General features: G+C 58.6%; 1 protein-coding gene across 1 annotated transcript in view; it reads left to right on the top strand.

Annotated features, from left to right (window-relative positions):
• Positions 1–10,221, top strand: part of LOC120404041 (protein farnesyltransferase subunit beta-like) — a 34,901-nt gene extending 24,680 nt beyond the window's left edge. Inside the window, exons 6-13 of the mRNA XM_039536049.1 lie at positions 3,037–3,183; positions 3,989–4,072; positions 5,181–5,267; positions 5,508–5,637; positions 6,124–6,256; positions 8,072–8,183; positions 8,404–8,518; positions 9,353–10,221. Of these exons, the coding sequence (XP_039391983.1) occupies positions 3,037–3,183; positions 3,989–4,072; positions 5,181–5,267; positions 5,508–5,637; positions 6,124–6,256; positions 8,072–8,183; positions 8,404–8,518; positions 9,353–9,478 (934 nt within the window). The 3' untranslated portion in view covers positions 9,479–10,221. The remainder of the gene's footprint in view (positions 1–3,036; positions 3,184–3,988; positions 4,073–5,180; positions 5,268–5,507; positions 5,638–6,123; positions 6,257–8,071; positions 8,184–8,403; positions 8,519–9,352) is intronic.
• The last annotated feature ends 1,950 nt before the right edge of the window (positions 10,222–12,171 follow it).

The following is a 12,171-nucleotide window of genomic DNA, read 5'->3' as shown; positions in this document are numbered from 1 at the left end:
ATAATGTATAAACAAACTTGTTTGTCTCAGTGATTGGCTGAAGCAGGACTCATTGGACTTGTAGGCTTTAACGTTTTACATTGTTTTATTTTCGAATGCAGGGTTTTTGTACATGAGTCTACATTTGTAAGTTGCGCTTCCATGATAAAGAGATCGCACTACAGTGCTTAGGTGAATTGAAAAATACTTTTTTTTTTTTTTACAATGCAAATATTTGTAATAAAAAATAAAGGGAGCACTGTACGCTTTGTATTCTGTGTTGTAATTGAAATCAATATATTTGCAAATGTAGAAAACATCCAAAAATATTTAAATAAGTGGTGTTCTATTATTAACAGTGCGTTTAATAACTATTCATTTTTTATCGTGCGATTAATCACGATTAATTTTTTTTAATTGCTTGACAGCCCTAGTAGTAGTAATATCCCATGGCAGTTCTTATCACCTCAGCACCTTTGGAGAAGACATTTGGTAGTTTAAAGGGGATGATCACACTTCTGACTGAAGCCTTTTTCCTGTCAGGTAACAAGGCCCCTGGAACGTTAGGTGCAGCGAGAGAGATCAGAGGGGAAAAGCACTTTTCTCTCATTTATTTGAGCGCTTGATGCATTTGCCAGCGGTGTGTGTACAGTTGTGCTGTTTCTCCCCACCCCACCCCTGCCATCACCCCTTACGGGGGACAGACATTTGTAAAGATCTGAACCCTCCCGACTCCGTGAGAGCGCTCCGGACAGGTGGAGCGCGTATTGAAATCACCTAGGTGTCAGGCGGACCGCATCCCTTTAACTGCAGAGACTCCGTGGACAGGGAGCTAGAAGGGACTTGGGCCCTGTGGCCCATTGCCAGGCATGCCCCAGCTGCTTTGCTAGGTTGCTGTTGAGCTGCCAGATACTCTGGATGCTGTTGGTCACTGGTTAGTATCTAGTTGAGCGCTCGCTTGATTCCCGCCCCCACCCCTTTTAACAGCATGCCGGGATTGCTCTAGTGATCGCTCTTCCTCGTCCCTTCTCAGACCCTAGCATCCCTCCCCATTCACCCCAGCTGGGCCTCAGGGCTCTTCCACGATGGCGTGGAAAAAGCTGAAGTACTCAATGCTTTTTTTGCCTCGGTCTTCACAGACAAGGTCAGTTCCCGCACTGCTGCACTGGGCAGCACAGTCTGGGGAGGAGGTGAGCAGCCCTCAGCGGTGAGAGAACAGGTTAAGGACTATTTAGAAAAGCTGGACGTGCACAAGTCCCTGGGTCCAGATCTAATGCGTCCGAGGGTGCTGAGAGAGTTGGCTGATGAAAACTCGTGGGGATCGGGGGAGGTCCCGGACGATTGGAAAAATCGTGGTGCCCGTCTTTAAAAAAGGGAAGAAGGAGAACCTGGGGAACTACAGCCTCACTTCAGTCCCTGGCAAAATCATGGAGCAGGTCCTCAAGGAATCCATTTTGAAGCCCTTGGAGGAGAGGAAGGTGATGAGGAACAGTCAGCATGGATTCACCAAGGGCAAGTCATGCCTGACTAACCTGATTGCCTTCTATGAGGAGATAACTGGCTCTGTGGATATGGGGAAAGCGGTGGATGTGATATATCTTGACTTTAGCAAAGCTTTTGATACAGCTCCCACAGTATTCTTGCCAGCAAGTTAAAAAAGTGTGGGCTGGATGAATGGACTATAAAGTGGACAGAAAATGGCTGGATTGTCAGGCTCAACGGGTAGTGATCAATGGCTCCATGTCTAGCTGGAAGCCGGTATCAAGCGAAGTGCCCCAGGGGTTGGTCCTGGGGCCAGTTTTGTTTAACATCTTCATTAATGATCTGGATTACGGTATTAATTGCACCCTCAGCAAGTTCACAGATGGCACTAAGCTGCGGGGAGAAGTAGATACACTGGAGGGTAGGAATGGGGTCCAGAGTGACCTAGACAAATTGGAGGATTGGGCCAAAAGAAATCAGATGAGGTTCAACAAGGACAAGTGCAGAATCCTGCACTTAGGAAGGAAGAATCCCATTCACCGCTACAGACTGGGGACCGATAAACACCGGCTGGGGGGCTTGAGCCCCCAAAGAGTGGCCAGGTCTCCCCAGGGGTCTGGCTCAGTGGGATGCGCCGGGTGGAGCAGGAGGGCTGGAGCCCAGAGGCTCTGTCTCGGAGGCGGGAGGCCGCGTGGCCGGCCTTGGCGGAAGAGTGGGACCCTTGGGAGACTGGCGCGCTGAAAAGCTCCTCCATGGGACTGTTTAAAAGCTGGGGGCTAGCACCGATCCCGGAGATCTGCTGCAGCAGGTGCGGCCTGCGGCGAGTGCAGGCTCCAGGGGATCGATTGCACTAGGCCTGAACTGCGCTGCAGGCTGTAGTCTGCATGGGGCAGACCTCTGTCCTCGGGATGCCACATTGTCTGCGTAGGCTCACAGGCCACACGGGAGGCCCCTCCATCTCCAGTGCCCTGCTCCCCCAGCGCCTGACGATGGGCTCTGCTTCCATTTTCTTTGTAAATTACCTGCCCAGCCGCCCTTTCCCTTCAGAGATTCCCAGGCCAGCCGGGAACCCTGTGACCATTTCATCTGACCTCCTGTCTAAGCTAGGCCAGAGACCTGCCCCGGAACAATTCCTAGAGCAGAGCTTGTAGAAAACCATCCAATCTTGATGTAAACATGCACCACAGCCCTTGGTAAGTTGTTCCAGTGGTTAATTCCCCTCAGTTGTTCCGGACCCTGCTAGGTTCTCTCGGAACCCTTTGGGGTTTTGCTGTCGACCTGGGCTGTCGTAGTGCTCCAGGTTAGGCTTCAACTCTCAACCTCGGCGACCCAGCGCAAGCCAAGTACTGCTGCAGTAGTGCTGTGTGCTAGCCGTCTGCGCCGCCAGAGCAAAACCGCTGGTGGGACTGGCGATCTGTGAATCCCCCCAGGTCCCACGCGATAGCCGCTGCACCACGGAGCCAGCTAGTTCTTGCACCCAGCAGACAGGCCGGGGCTCTGTGCTGGAGATTTGAAGTGCAGGTTTGGGTGAACTGTGCCCAGATATTTTTTGACCAACCCCGTCTCTCCCTCCAGCGTCTGCCAGTTCCTAAGCCGGTGCCAGAGCCCCAGCGGTGGGTTCGGAGGAGGGCCGGGCCAGCACCCCCATCTCGCTCCCACCTATGCCGCTGTCAATGCTCTCTGCATCATCGGCACCGAAGAGGCCTTCAGCGTCATCAACAGGTGAAACCAGCTCCTGGCCTGCTATAGGAGGTGGGAGGGAGGTGACCCAAATCGCAGCCCTTCTCTCCGGAGGGCTGGAGCCCCGCCTCCTCTGATGGCTTGGTACAGCTCTCGCGGGTGTATCAGTGCCAGGTGTCAGCAGAGTCGCCATCTGTTGAGTCCCGTGCGCAGCCCGTGTGTGTACACGGGAGAAACGCCGGCTGAGGACTTTGCCACAAGGGCTTTGAGGGTTCTGCTACACAAGGTGCTCGTGTGCTGGGCTCCCATGGGAGTTATTGGGGTTCTCGGCTGTCCAGCACCTCACAGGATTTGGGCCCTGGGTGTCCAGGAGGTGAGGAGTGGCCTTGTGTAAAGCCACCCACCCCCAAACCCCCCAGTCCAGGCCCAGATCTCTGCCCGGGCAAAAGTGCTCCTCCTGGAACCCTCGCTGAAGCCAGGCCCCTCCCACTGCCTCTGTTGGTTGGTTCCCCTGTGTGGGTGGGGATGTGGCAGTTTGATTGGCTGGGTGGTGTGACGTACTTTAAAAGACAAATCGTGAACCGCTGTTGTGATTGTGAAAGCGAGACGCTAACAGGGCTGGCTGGAGCTAACCCTGCAATGGCAATGGCCCGTGTCTCCTTACCTAGGGCTCTTAAACCCTCATGCGTCAGGGCATGAGCCAACCACTAACCGTCAGGGGTCAGGCAGGAACTGGCCAGGCTGTCCTAGCATTGCCTGTTCGATTCACCTGCAAGTGGGCCCGCGGCCTGGCCAGCTCCTGCATCGGGCGGCGTGAGCCCCTAACAATGCCTTTGCTGCTTTTCAGGGAGAAGCTCTTGGAGTATCTGTACTCGCTGAAACAGCCCGATGGCTCCTTCATCATGCACGTGGGAGGTGAAGTGGATGTCAGGTGGGTGGGAGCCTTCACAGCACCGGTCAGAAATTCCAAGGCCAAGAGGGACATGGGCTGACCTCCTGCATCACCCACCCCACAGATTCCCCCTCCAGCCCAATAGCTTGTGGCTAAGTCGTCCCGTCCTGGTTTAAAGACTCTGGGTGATGGAGGCATGGAATAGCTGGTGTCGCCTGCCTGGCAGTGTCCCACGTTGAAATCCTTCTCTGCCAGGCGCCCCTGCAGCTACAGACAGTGTGGGGACGTAGGGAAAGGCAGTGCGTGGCTATGTCAGTGTTGGGGCTTGTCTGTGGGGGGGCATCTTCCTGCCAGGACTGTGCCAGGATAGTTCTAGTGTTGCACCTCCCATAGACGTGAAGCCAGAAAAAGGCCCTCTTCTCCTGGGGTCGGCCACACTGGGAGTTATCCAGAGCAGTAGAAATAGATGGTCAATTTCCCCATGTAGACAAGGCCTTCATTTCACCAAAAGCAACCACAGCCGACGAGATGATCTAGGGTTTCTGTCTGGGAGGTGTCCAGTGTGGGACGTCTTCTGAATTTTGCTGTAGGCCTTCAGCATTGCTTACCTGGAGCAGTGGCTGAGGCCCTGGCTGAGGAGCTGTCTCCTGGCTTGCTGTCACTCCGCAGTTCAGGGGTCTGTTAGGGAGGCAGCATTGCCTAGTGGACAGAGCACTGGACTGGGACTCAGAGGAACTGGATTCTATGCCCGGCCCTGCCACTGGCCTGCTGCGCCACCTTGGGCAAGTCACTTCCTGGCCCTGGGCCTCAGTTTTCCCATCTCCAGGATGGGGATAGTGATATTGACCTGCCTTGTAAAGTGCTTTGAGCTCTACAGCTGGAAAGTGCTAGGTAAAAGCGAGGGGTTATTCTGATAACCTTGCAAGGCGCTGCTGGAGTGGGGCACTGAGTGAATCTCTCCTAGGGATAAAGGGACTTGCACCGTAGCAAATCTCATATTTATGCTCTTAGAAGCCAAACTCAGCGGAGCAGGAAGCGCTGGGGGATCGCTGGATGCTCATGGAGTTGGCAGTGCAGAAGCTGCCAGCCCTGGGGCTGTCCATGGCAAGTGATGGGCCTGACTCTCCTATCCGTCTTTCCATCACAGGAGCGCATACTGCGCCGCCTCAGTGGCTTCGCTGACCAACATCATCACGCCCACGCTCTTCGCAGGGACTGCCGAGTGGATCGCAAGGTGAGCAGAGCCCAGAGGGCTGCCGCTCTGTGCAGCGCTGCAGACTGTACCCCGGGGAGAAACGAGGCTCCCCCCTGTTGGGGCAGGCCCCTGCGAGATCCCATGGGCTCAGCAGGCTGCACACGGGGCTGCGCACCACGCTAGGGGCTTGCATTGCAGTGCCGGGGGTGAGCTGGGGGAAGAGAAGCATTAGGTGTTGGCATCAGTGGCTGTTTCCGTGTTCTCTCTGCCCTGAATTAGGTGCCAGAACTGGGAGGGTGGCATTGGCGGCGTCCCAGGCATGGAGGCCCACGGAGGATACACTTTCTGTGGCCTGGCAGCGCTGGTCATTCTGAAGCAGGAGGACTCACTGAATCTGAAATGTTTGTTAGTAAGTGACTCTGCCGGGGGCGCGCTCCTTGCCCTTGGGGAGGCTGGGGACACCACCCCACGGCGCCCCCTGCTGCATTCCGGGCAGTGTGGCTGGGGGGCACCGTGCTCATCGCTGGGCTAGATACCCCATGCTGACAATGCAGAGCGGCATTGGGGTGGCCAGTACCCGTCTTGCGGGCAACGTTCCTGCTCTTTGACAGATTCCAACACCCGGGCACCAGCCCGGTGTGCCGGATGGCTGGCACGCCCACCTGTCGGAAGTTGCTTTGCTCAGGCTGAGGGCTCCGAAAGAAAGTGGTTTCCTGGGCCCATGGGGGTTAGAGGGGAGCTGGCAAGAGGCTAACAGCTGCTCCTGTTGGTGAAGAGATTAAATCCAGGGTCAGAGGGTGGGAAATGGAGCCAGGTGCTGGTGCCACAAAGCCGGTCGTCCCATGGCGGCTGTGACTGTCCGAGCCCTGACGCGTGCCCCGTCTGTCCCTTCCAGCACTGGGTCACGAGCCGGCAGATGCGCTTTGAGGGCGGTTTCCAGGGCCGCTGTAACAAGCTGGTGGATGGCTGCTACTCGTTCTGGCAGGCGGGCCTGCTGCCCCTCCTCCACCGAGCACTGCATGCCAAAGGTGAGTCTGGGGGCTGGGCAGTGCTTACAGCAGCGAAGCCAGGCACAGGTGACCATGCCAGCTAGGCTGCTGGGTCGTCTGCATCAGTGGCCAGGTTGCCTCCCTAGCAGAGGGATCATATAAGGCTGCCTGGAGATTAAAGGTAATCTAGGTCTGGCCTCATGTTTAAATGAATACTTTGTCACAGTTTTTAATAAGGGTAATGAAGAGCTATGGGGTAGTGGCAGGGTTGCTAGTGGAAATGAGGATATGGAAGTAGCAATTACCACATCCAAAGTGGAAGGTCAAACTCAGTTTAATGGACTAAATCAGGGGGCCTGGATAACGGCCATCCAAGAATATTAAAGCAACTGGCCTATGAAATTGCAAGCCCAATAGCAAGGATTTTTAATGGATCTGTGAACTCGGGGGTCATATCCTGTGATTGGAGAATTGTTAATATGGTACCTGGATTTAAGAAAAAAAAAAAAGTGCCCTGGGAAACTACAGGCCTGTTAGTTTAACCTCGGTTGTGCGCAAGGTCTTAAAAACAAATTTTGAAAGTTAAAGTAGCTAAGGCCATAGAGGTGAAGGGTAATTGGGATGAAACACAACATGGTTTTACAAAGAGGAGATCATTCCAGAGCAGCGCGATCTTTCTTTGAGAAGAGAACTGGGTTTTAGAGAGAGGAAATGCAGTGGGACTAATCTACCTAGGTTCAGTCAGGCATTTGCTACAGTCCTGCATGGACAATTATTAGTCAAACTGGAGAAGCTGGGGATTAATATGAGAACTGAAAGGTGAGTACGGAGCTGGTTAAAGGGGAGACTACAGCGGATCACACTGAAAGGTGAACGGTCAGGCTGGAGGGAGGTTACCGGTACAGTTCCTCAGGGGTCGGTCTCGGGACCAATCTCATTTAACATTTTCATTAACGACGTTGGCACGAAACGTGGGAGTGCGCTAATCAAATGTGTGGCTGACTGGCAATACGAAGGAAGTGCTGCTTGTTCCTGGCGTCGGCCCAGGCTGGGATTCCAGGGATGGCCGAGCGCTTGCTCTAGTTACAAATATTTCTTCGCAGCCGTGGCTTGCCGGTCGGGGCTGGGGAGCGGGGCTCCTGGGCCGCCGTCTCGCCTCTGCCACTGACTTCCTGGGTGACACTGGGCAAGATCTTTAACATCTCTGTGCCCTTGCCCCCGCCCCGTCTGCAGGATCACAGGGGTGTCAGAGAGGGGGAGCAGGGTCAGCAAGGCCAGCGAGCGCGGCAGCAGCACGAGGGGAGCGTGAGGCGGGTTCTGTGTCACGCCGCGTGGGGCGTTTCCTCGCCTGGCAGAGGCAGAGAGAAGTGCGAGATCACGCCGGGTGGGCGTGGAGGGGGAGGGGGTTCAGAAGCTCCTATGGGAGTTAGGTGCCCAGCTCCCTGTGACTGCCAGCAGGAGGGTGGGGGGTGGTTTGGAGCAGCCATTATTCTTAAAGCCACCCCCCAACCCCCGCCATTGTGGTGTCTCCCATGATCCCCACTGCCGGGTGCTCTCCTGGCTCCCTGTGTTTGGAGGGCCTCCCCCTGGGCACCCGGGGCTCTGTTAGCTGTGACCTCAGAGTGGGGGGACACCTGGGGGCAGGGCCAGCTTCATGAGGTCCCCGCGTAAGGCCCTGCTAGCCCGCAAAGCAAACGGGTTTCCCTGCGTGGGGGAGGCCAGTGACGCTCCCTCTGGCCAGCCCCATCCCTGGCACAGGTACAGTGGGATGGGGCTGGTCTCGCTCTCCTTGGCCGGGGGCATTTTGTCTCAGCTTTCCCTAACCGCCCCCTGCGGCCTGTGCTCCCTCCCCAGGCGACCCTGCCCTCAGCATGACGCACTGGATGTTCGACCAGCAGGCACTGCAAGAGTACATCCTCCTGTGCTGCCAGTGCCCTGCCGGGGGGCTGCTGGACAAGCCGGGCAAGTGAGTACCTGCAAGGAGGTCCCAGCGCTGGCTGCCTGGAGATCCGCGGCCGGTGCGTCCCCGAGAGCCAGCGTGGCCCAGGACAGTGCTGAAGGGGTTAAGAGAAGGCTGCGGCATCGAGCGGCTCATTAAGGCTCGCTGGGGGGCTCCAAAGAGGGGCTGGGGGCTGCTTTGCACCGTGGGGGGGCGTCTGACCAAACGTGTCCCTGCTTGACTGCAGGTCACGGGATTTTTATCACACCTGCTACTGCCTGAGCGGGCTGTCGATAGCCCAGCACTTCGGCAGCGGAGACCTGCTCCACGAGGTGGTGCTGGGAGTTCCTGAGAATCGCCTGGTAAGGGGGTCTGCGGCTGGGCATCGGCAGGAGGCTGGCGCTGCCCGGGGGGGCGATGGAGCCCTCCCCACATCAGGCCATGGCCATGACCGGGATGGCACAGATTACTGTGCGCCCTCGTCCCTGGGTCGCACGGGGCGGGATTAGAGCTGGATCCACGTGAATACCGGCCTGGCCCGTCGCTGCGAGTGCAGTCCCCCTGAGGCCTTGTGTCTGGGGCCGGCCTGGCATTCCCCAGCATCACACCGCAGTGCGCCACAGGAGGCCTGCCCTGCGTTGCTACCCACATGGGGAGACGGGGGGGCGGATTCCAGCCTTGCATTCGGGGCTGTAGGAGGCTGGGGCGTGCACCTCAGCACCAGGCAGCTGAGCGCATGAGGACTGGATGCCTGACTCCTTAGGAGGGGCCTGGTGATGGAGGCTGGGTCAGCGGGAGCCCTCTTCCTTTCCCAGGCACCCCTAGCCCTTTGGGAGAGCACAGCCCTGAGGGTGGGTCGTAGCCGGGCTGCCCCAGGCTGATTCCCATGGCCCCTGTGGGCTGCAGGGGCAGCCTTCCTCCTCCTCCTCCTCAAGGGCTGCAGCTGGTACAAAATTGATGCATAGATTCCAGGAAGGGCCCATTGTGATAGTCTCATCTGATCTCCAGGATAACGCAGGCCAGAGACCTGCCCCAGAATAACACCTAGTGCACAGGATGCACAACAGCATCCCCAGTGCCTCTGCCCCACACGTCCTCCCACGCCCGGGTGCCCTTTGTGCCTGGGCCACATGAGCCGTTCGCCAGGCCCGGCCTCCCCCTTACCACTGTTAACTCGGATGTGTTTCCCCTCGCAGCAACCGACGCACCCAGTGTACAACATCTCCCCCGACAGAGTGGTGCAGGCGGTCATGCACTTCCTGCGGCAGCCCGTCCCCAGCATGCCGGCAGCGGAGGCGGCGACAGGGGCTGCCGGAGACTAGATGCGGCTGCTCCCTTCGCGGAGGCTGGACAGACGGGCTGTCCCTGCAGTCGGAGCGCAGCGCGGAGCCCACCCCGTGGGGCGATCCTTGTGGTTGGAGAGCGGGACAGACAGAGCGCTCCCCCCTTGGGCCGGTGCGAGCTCAGGGCACTAGCCAGACCAAAAATAGCCACATTGGCCCCCTGCCATAGGCACCCGTGGGCCCTGGACCCCACTAACCTTCCTGCCAGGAGCAAAGCTGTTCTGAAATAACGGGCTGTGAACGTTTTAGCATCAATAAACCAGAACTGGTTCCTTGGCACCACACTAAATCCGCCCGAGCTGCTGCCATCCAGCCTGGCCTGTGCAGGCCCTGCCCCCCACAGCACCACCACGGAGCAGGCGTGGGGCCTGTTCAAAATTAACACCGCAGGAGGAGAGGGAGGCGGGTGCCACAGGGCCTGCTGCTGCTACTGGCTGAAGCTTGGCTTGGCACTGGGATGAGGGGCTGATGGGAGGTGGTCACTGCGGCAGGGGTCCCTGCTGCTTGGGGGCCTTGCGTGGAATGGGAAACCCAGCGGGAGTCCAGTTAAGGGGACAGGACTGAAATGGGCAGCAGCCCCCTTCCCTCTGCCAATGCCCCCCCCCCAGGTCTTGCGAGGTGATTCTGCCCATGTGGTTATTAAACCTTTTTCTGGCTGCCTCCTCGCCTCAGTGCAGTGAGCCTGCCCGTGGCATCCTGGCTCTGCGGTGAGAGGGGCCAAAGCCTGGCACTGCCGCAGGCTCGGGGTGGACCAATGGGAGCAGGAGTCAGCCTGGCCTCTGCTCCTGGGCCCCAGTGCTTGAGTCTGCTCAAGCCCAGCATGAGCCAGGGCCTGTGGCCGGAGCTGCCTGTGCTCCATGTCCGACTGCCTTCGTGCTGCCCCGGCCTGCCCTGAGCGCTGAGATAGGGGAGCTGGCTCTGCCCTTTCCAGCTGCAGCCTCTGTTCTTACCTTGCCTAGTGAGGGGCTGGGGGTGCTGCACTGGGCTGTGTCAGTAAAACACCAGGGGCCCACCCCTGAGAAGGGCCACGGGGAGGCCCCATTGGGCCAGTGTGCTAGTACCACTCGCCCCCCGCGTGCTGGGGGAGGCAGTGCTAACCCCTCCCAGAACCTGCCACCAGGACGCCAGTGGGAGCAGGGCAGGAGCCTGCAGCTCAGAGCCACATGGCATCTTGTGAGCCAGGGAGGGGGAGTAGGTGCTGGGGCGAGCCACCCTGAGATTGAGGTGGGTGATGGGAGGGGCAATGACCCTCTCCTGGCATGAGGCCAGAGCTGCCAGGCGCTGACAGGGGACCTGGATTCCCACACTGGCTCCAACGCATGGAGCAGAGATTTGAAAATAGGGCTCCCCCCTCCCAAGGAAGGGTTGTAACTGCTGGGCCTACTCCCCTCCCCCCCACCTGCTGCTGTCACCTCCAGCTGCTATGGGCAGGTTGGGGGTCCCATGGGCCTGCCCCCAGGACAGGGCCCTGCAGGCCAGCATGATGGGGCAACACCTAGGTGGGGGCATCCCTGGGGCTCAGATGAGCAGCTTGGCACCCAGCTGTGGGCAGAAAGAGAGGGGCTGAGGGCCTAGCATTGGGTGGGGGGAGGCTTCATGCCTAAAGGGGGCACTGGATACTCAAGACCCTGGGGTCACACACGCACTTAAACCCAGTCGCTCACATCTTCAGCCCAAGCTGGAGCATTGCAGGCTGGGCCCTGCACCCCCAGGGGTCACTCGGCCACGCTGCCCCTGAGCACGGCTGTAGGCTGCATGTCACAGCAGGACGGGGCAGCGCGGTGGTGCTGACTGGGCTCTGCTGCGCTCCTGGGGCCAGGGCCAGGGCCCGGGCCCCTCGTTTCAAAGAGCAGCAGTTCAGCCCTGGGAGAGGCCAGCTGCCCCTGCATGAAGCAGCAGAAGGGCGGGGGGCAAGGCGGGGGAGGGTGTAGGCCTAGTGTCCCTAGCCAGGGAGAAGGGCCAGGTTCTTCCCCTGGGCCCAGCACCACAGTGGTATTGTGCCATCGAACAGCCAGGGAAGGGAGGTGCAGGGCAGCATGGCGGCTTAGCTAACCCCCACCCCACATGGCCATAGCGACACACTGCAGTGTTAGCTGAGGGACAGTTTCCCCAGCTGCCTCACCCCAGAGCGGGGCCCTGTTCCACCAGGTGCTGCAGACACATGGAGAAACGCCCTGGGCAGCCACACACAGCTGCAGTCCCTGCCCCCGAGATGCTCACACTCAAAATGGGCAAAGGCAGGGAGGGGAAACCAAGGCACAGAGCCGGGAGGGGAGCAGACATCCCCATTAGCTCCCATGGCCTGGGGCTGGGCTGTCATTTAATGGGCTGGATGGAGTCACCTGGGGGTGGGGGGTGGGGCCTTAGAGAAGATGGCAAAGGGACAGCGAGAGCCAGGCAGCGCATGCAACCAGGGGTGCCCATGCTGCAGCCTCTGGGAGGGGGTGGGGGGGGGAGAAGAACCTCAGGAGAGAGATGAGGGAGGGGGAACTAGATTGGTGGAGGTGAGGACAGAACTGGTGGGGGCAGGGGACACCTCCCCCTAGCCCTGCCCTCCCAGCACAATGGGCACTGGCCTGGGTGCCCCCCGGGGCCAGCCCATCAGTGGTTCTCACCCTTCCCTTGCCCTGCCGTGACTCTTGGCCCCACACTGCTGCCATACCCACAGGCCC

The sequence above is a fragment of the Mauremys reevesii genome, linkage group 4, assembly GCF_016161935.1.
Source record: "Mauremys reevesii isolate NIE-2019 linkage group 4, ASM1616193v1, whole genome shotgun sequence".
In the NCBI taxonomy this organism is placed as follows: domain Eukaryota; kingdom Metazoa; phylum Chordata; order Testudines; family Geoemydidae; genus Mauremys; species Mauremys reevesii.
Note: the sequence above shows the minus strand (reverse complement) of the source record. Positions and strands in the feature narration are given on the sequence as shown.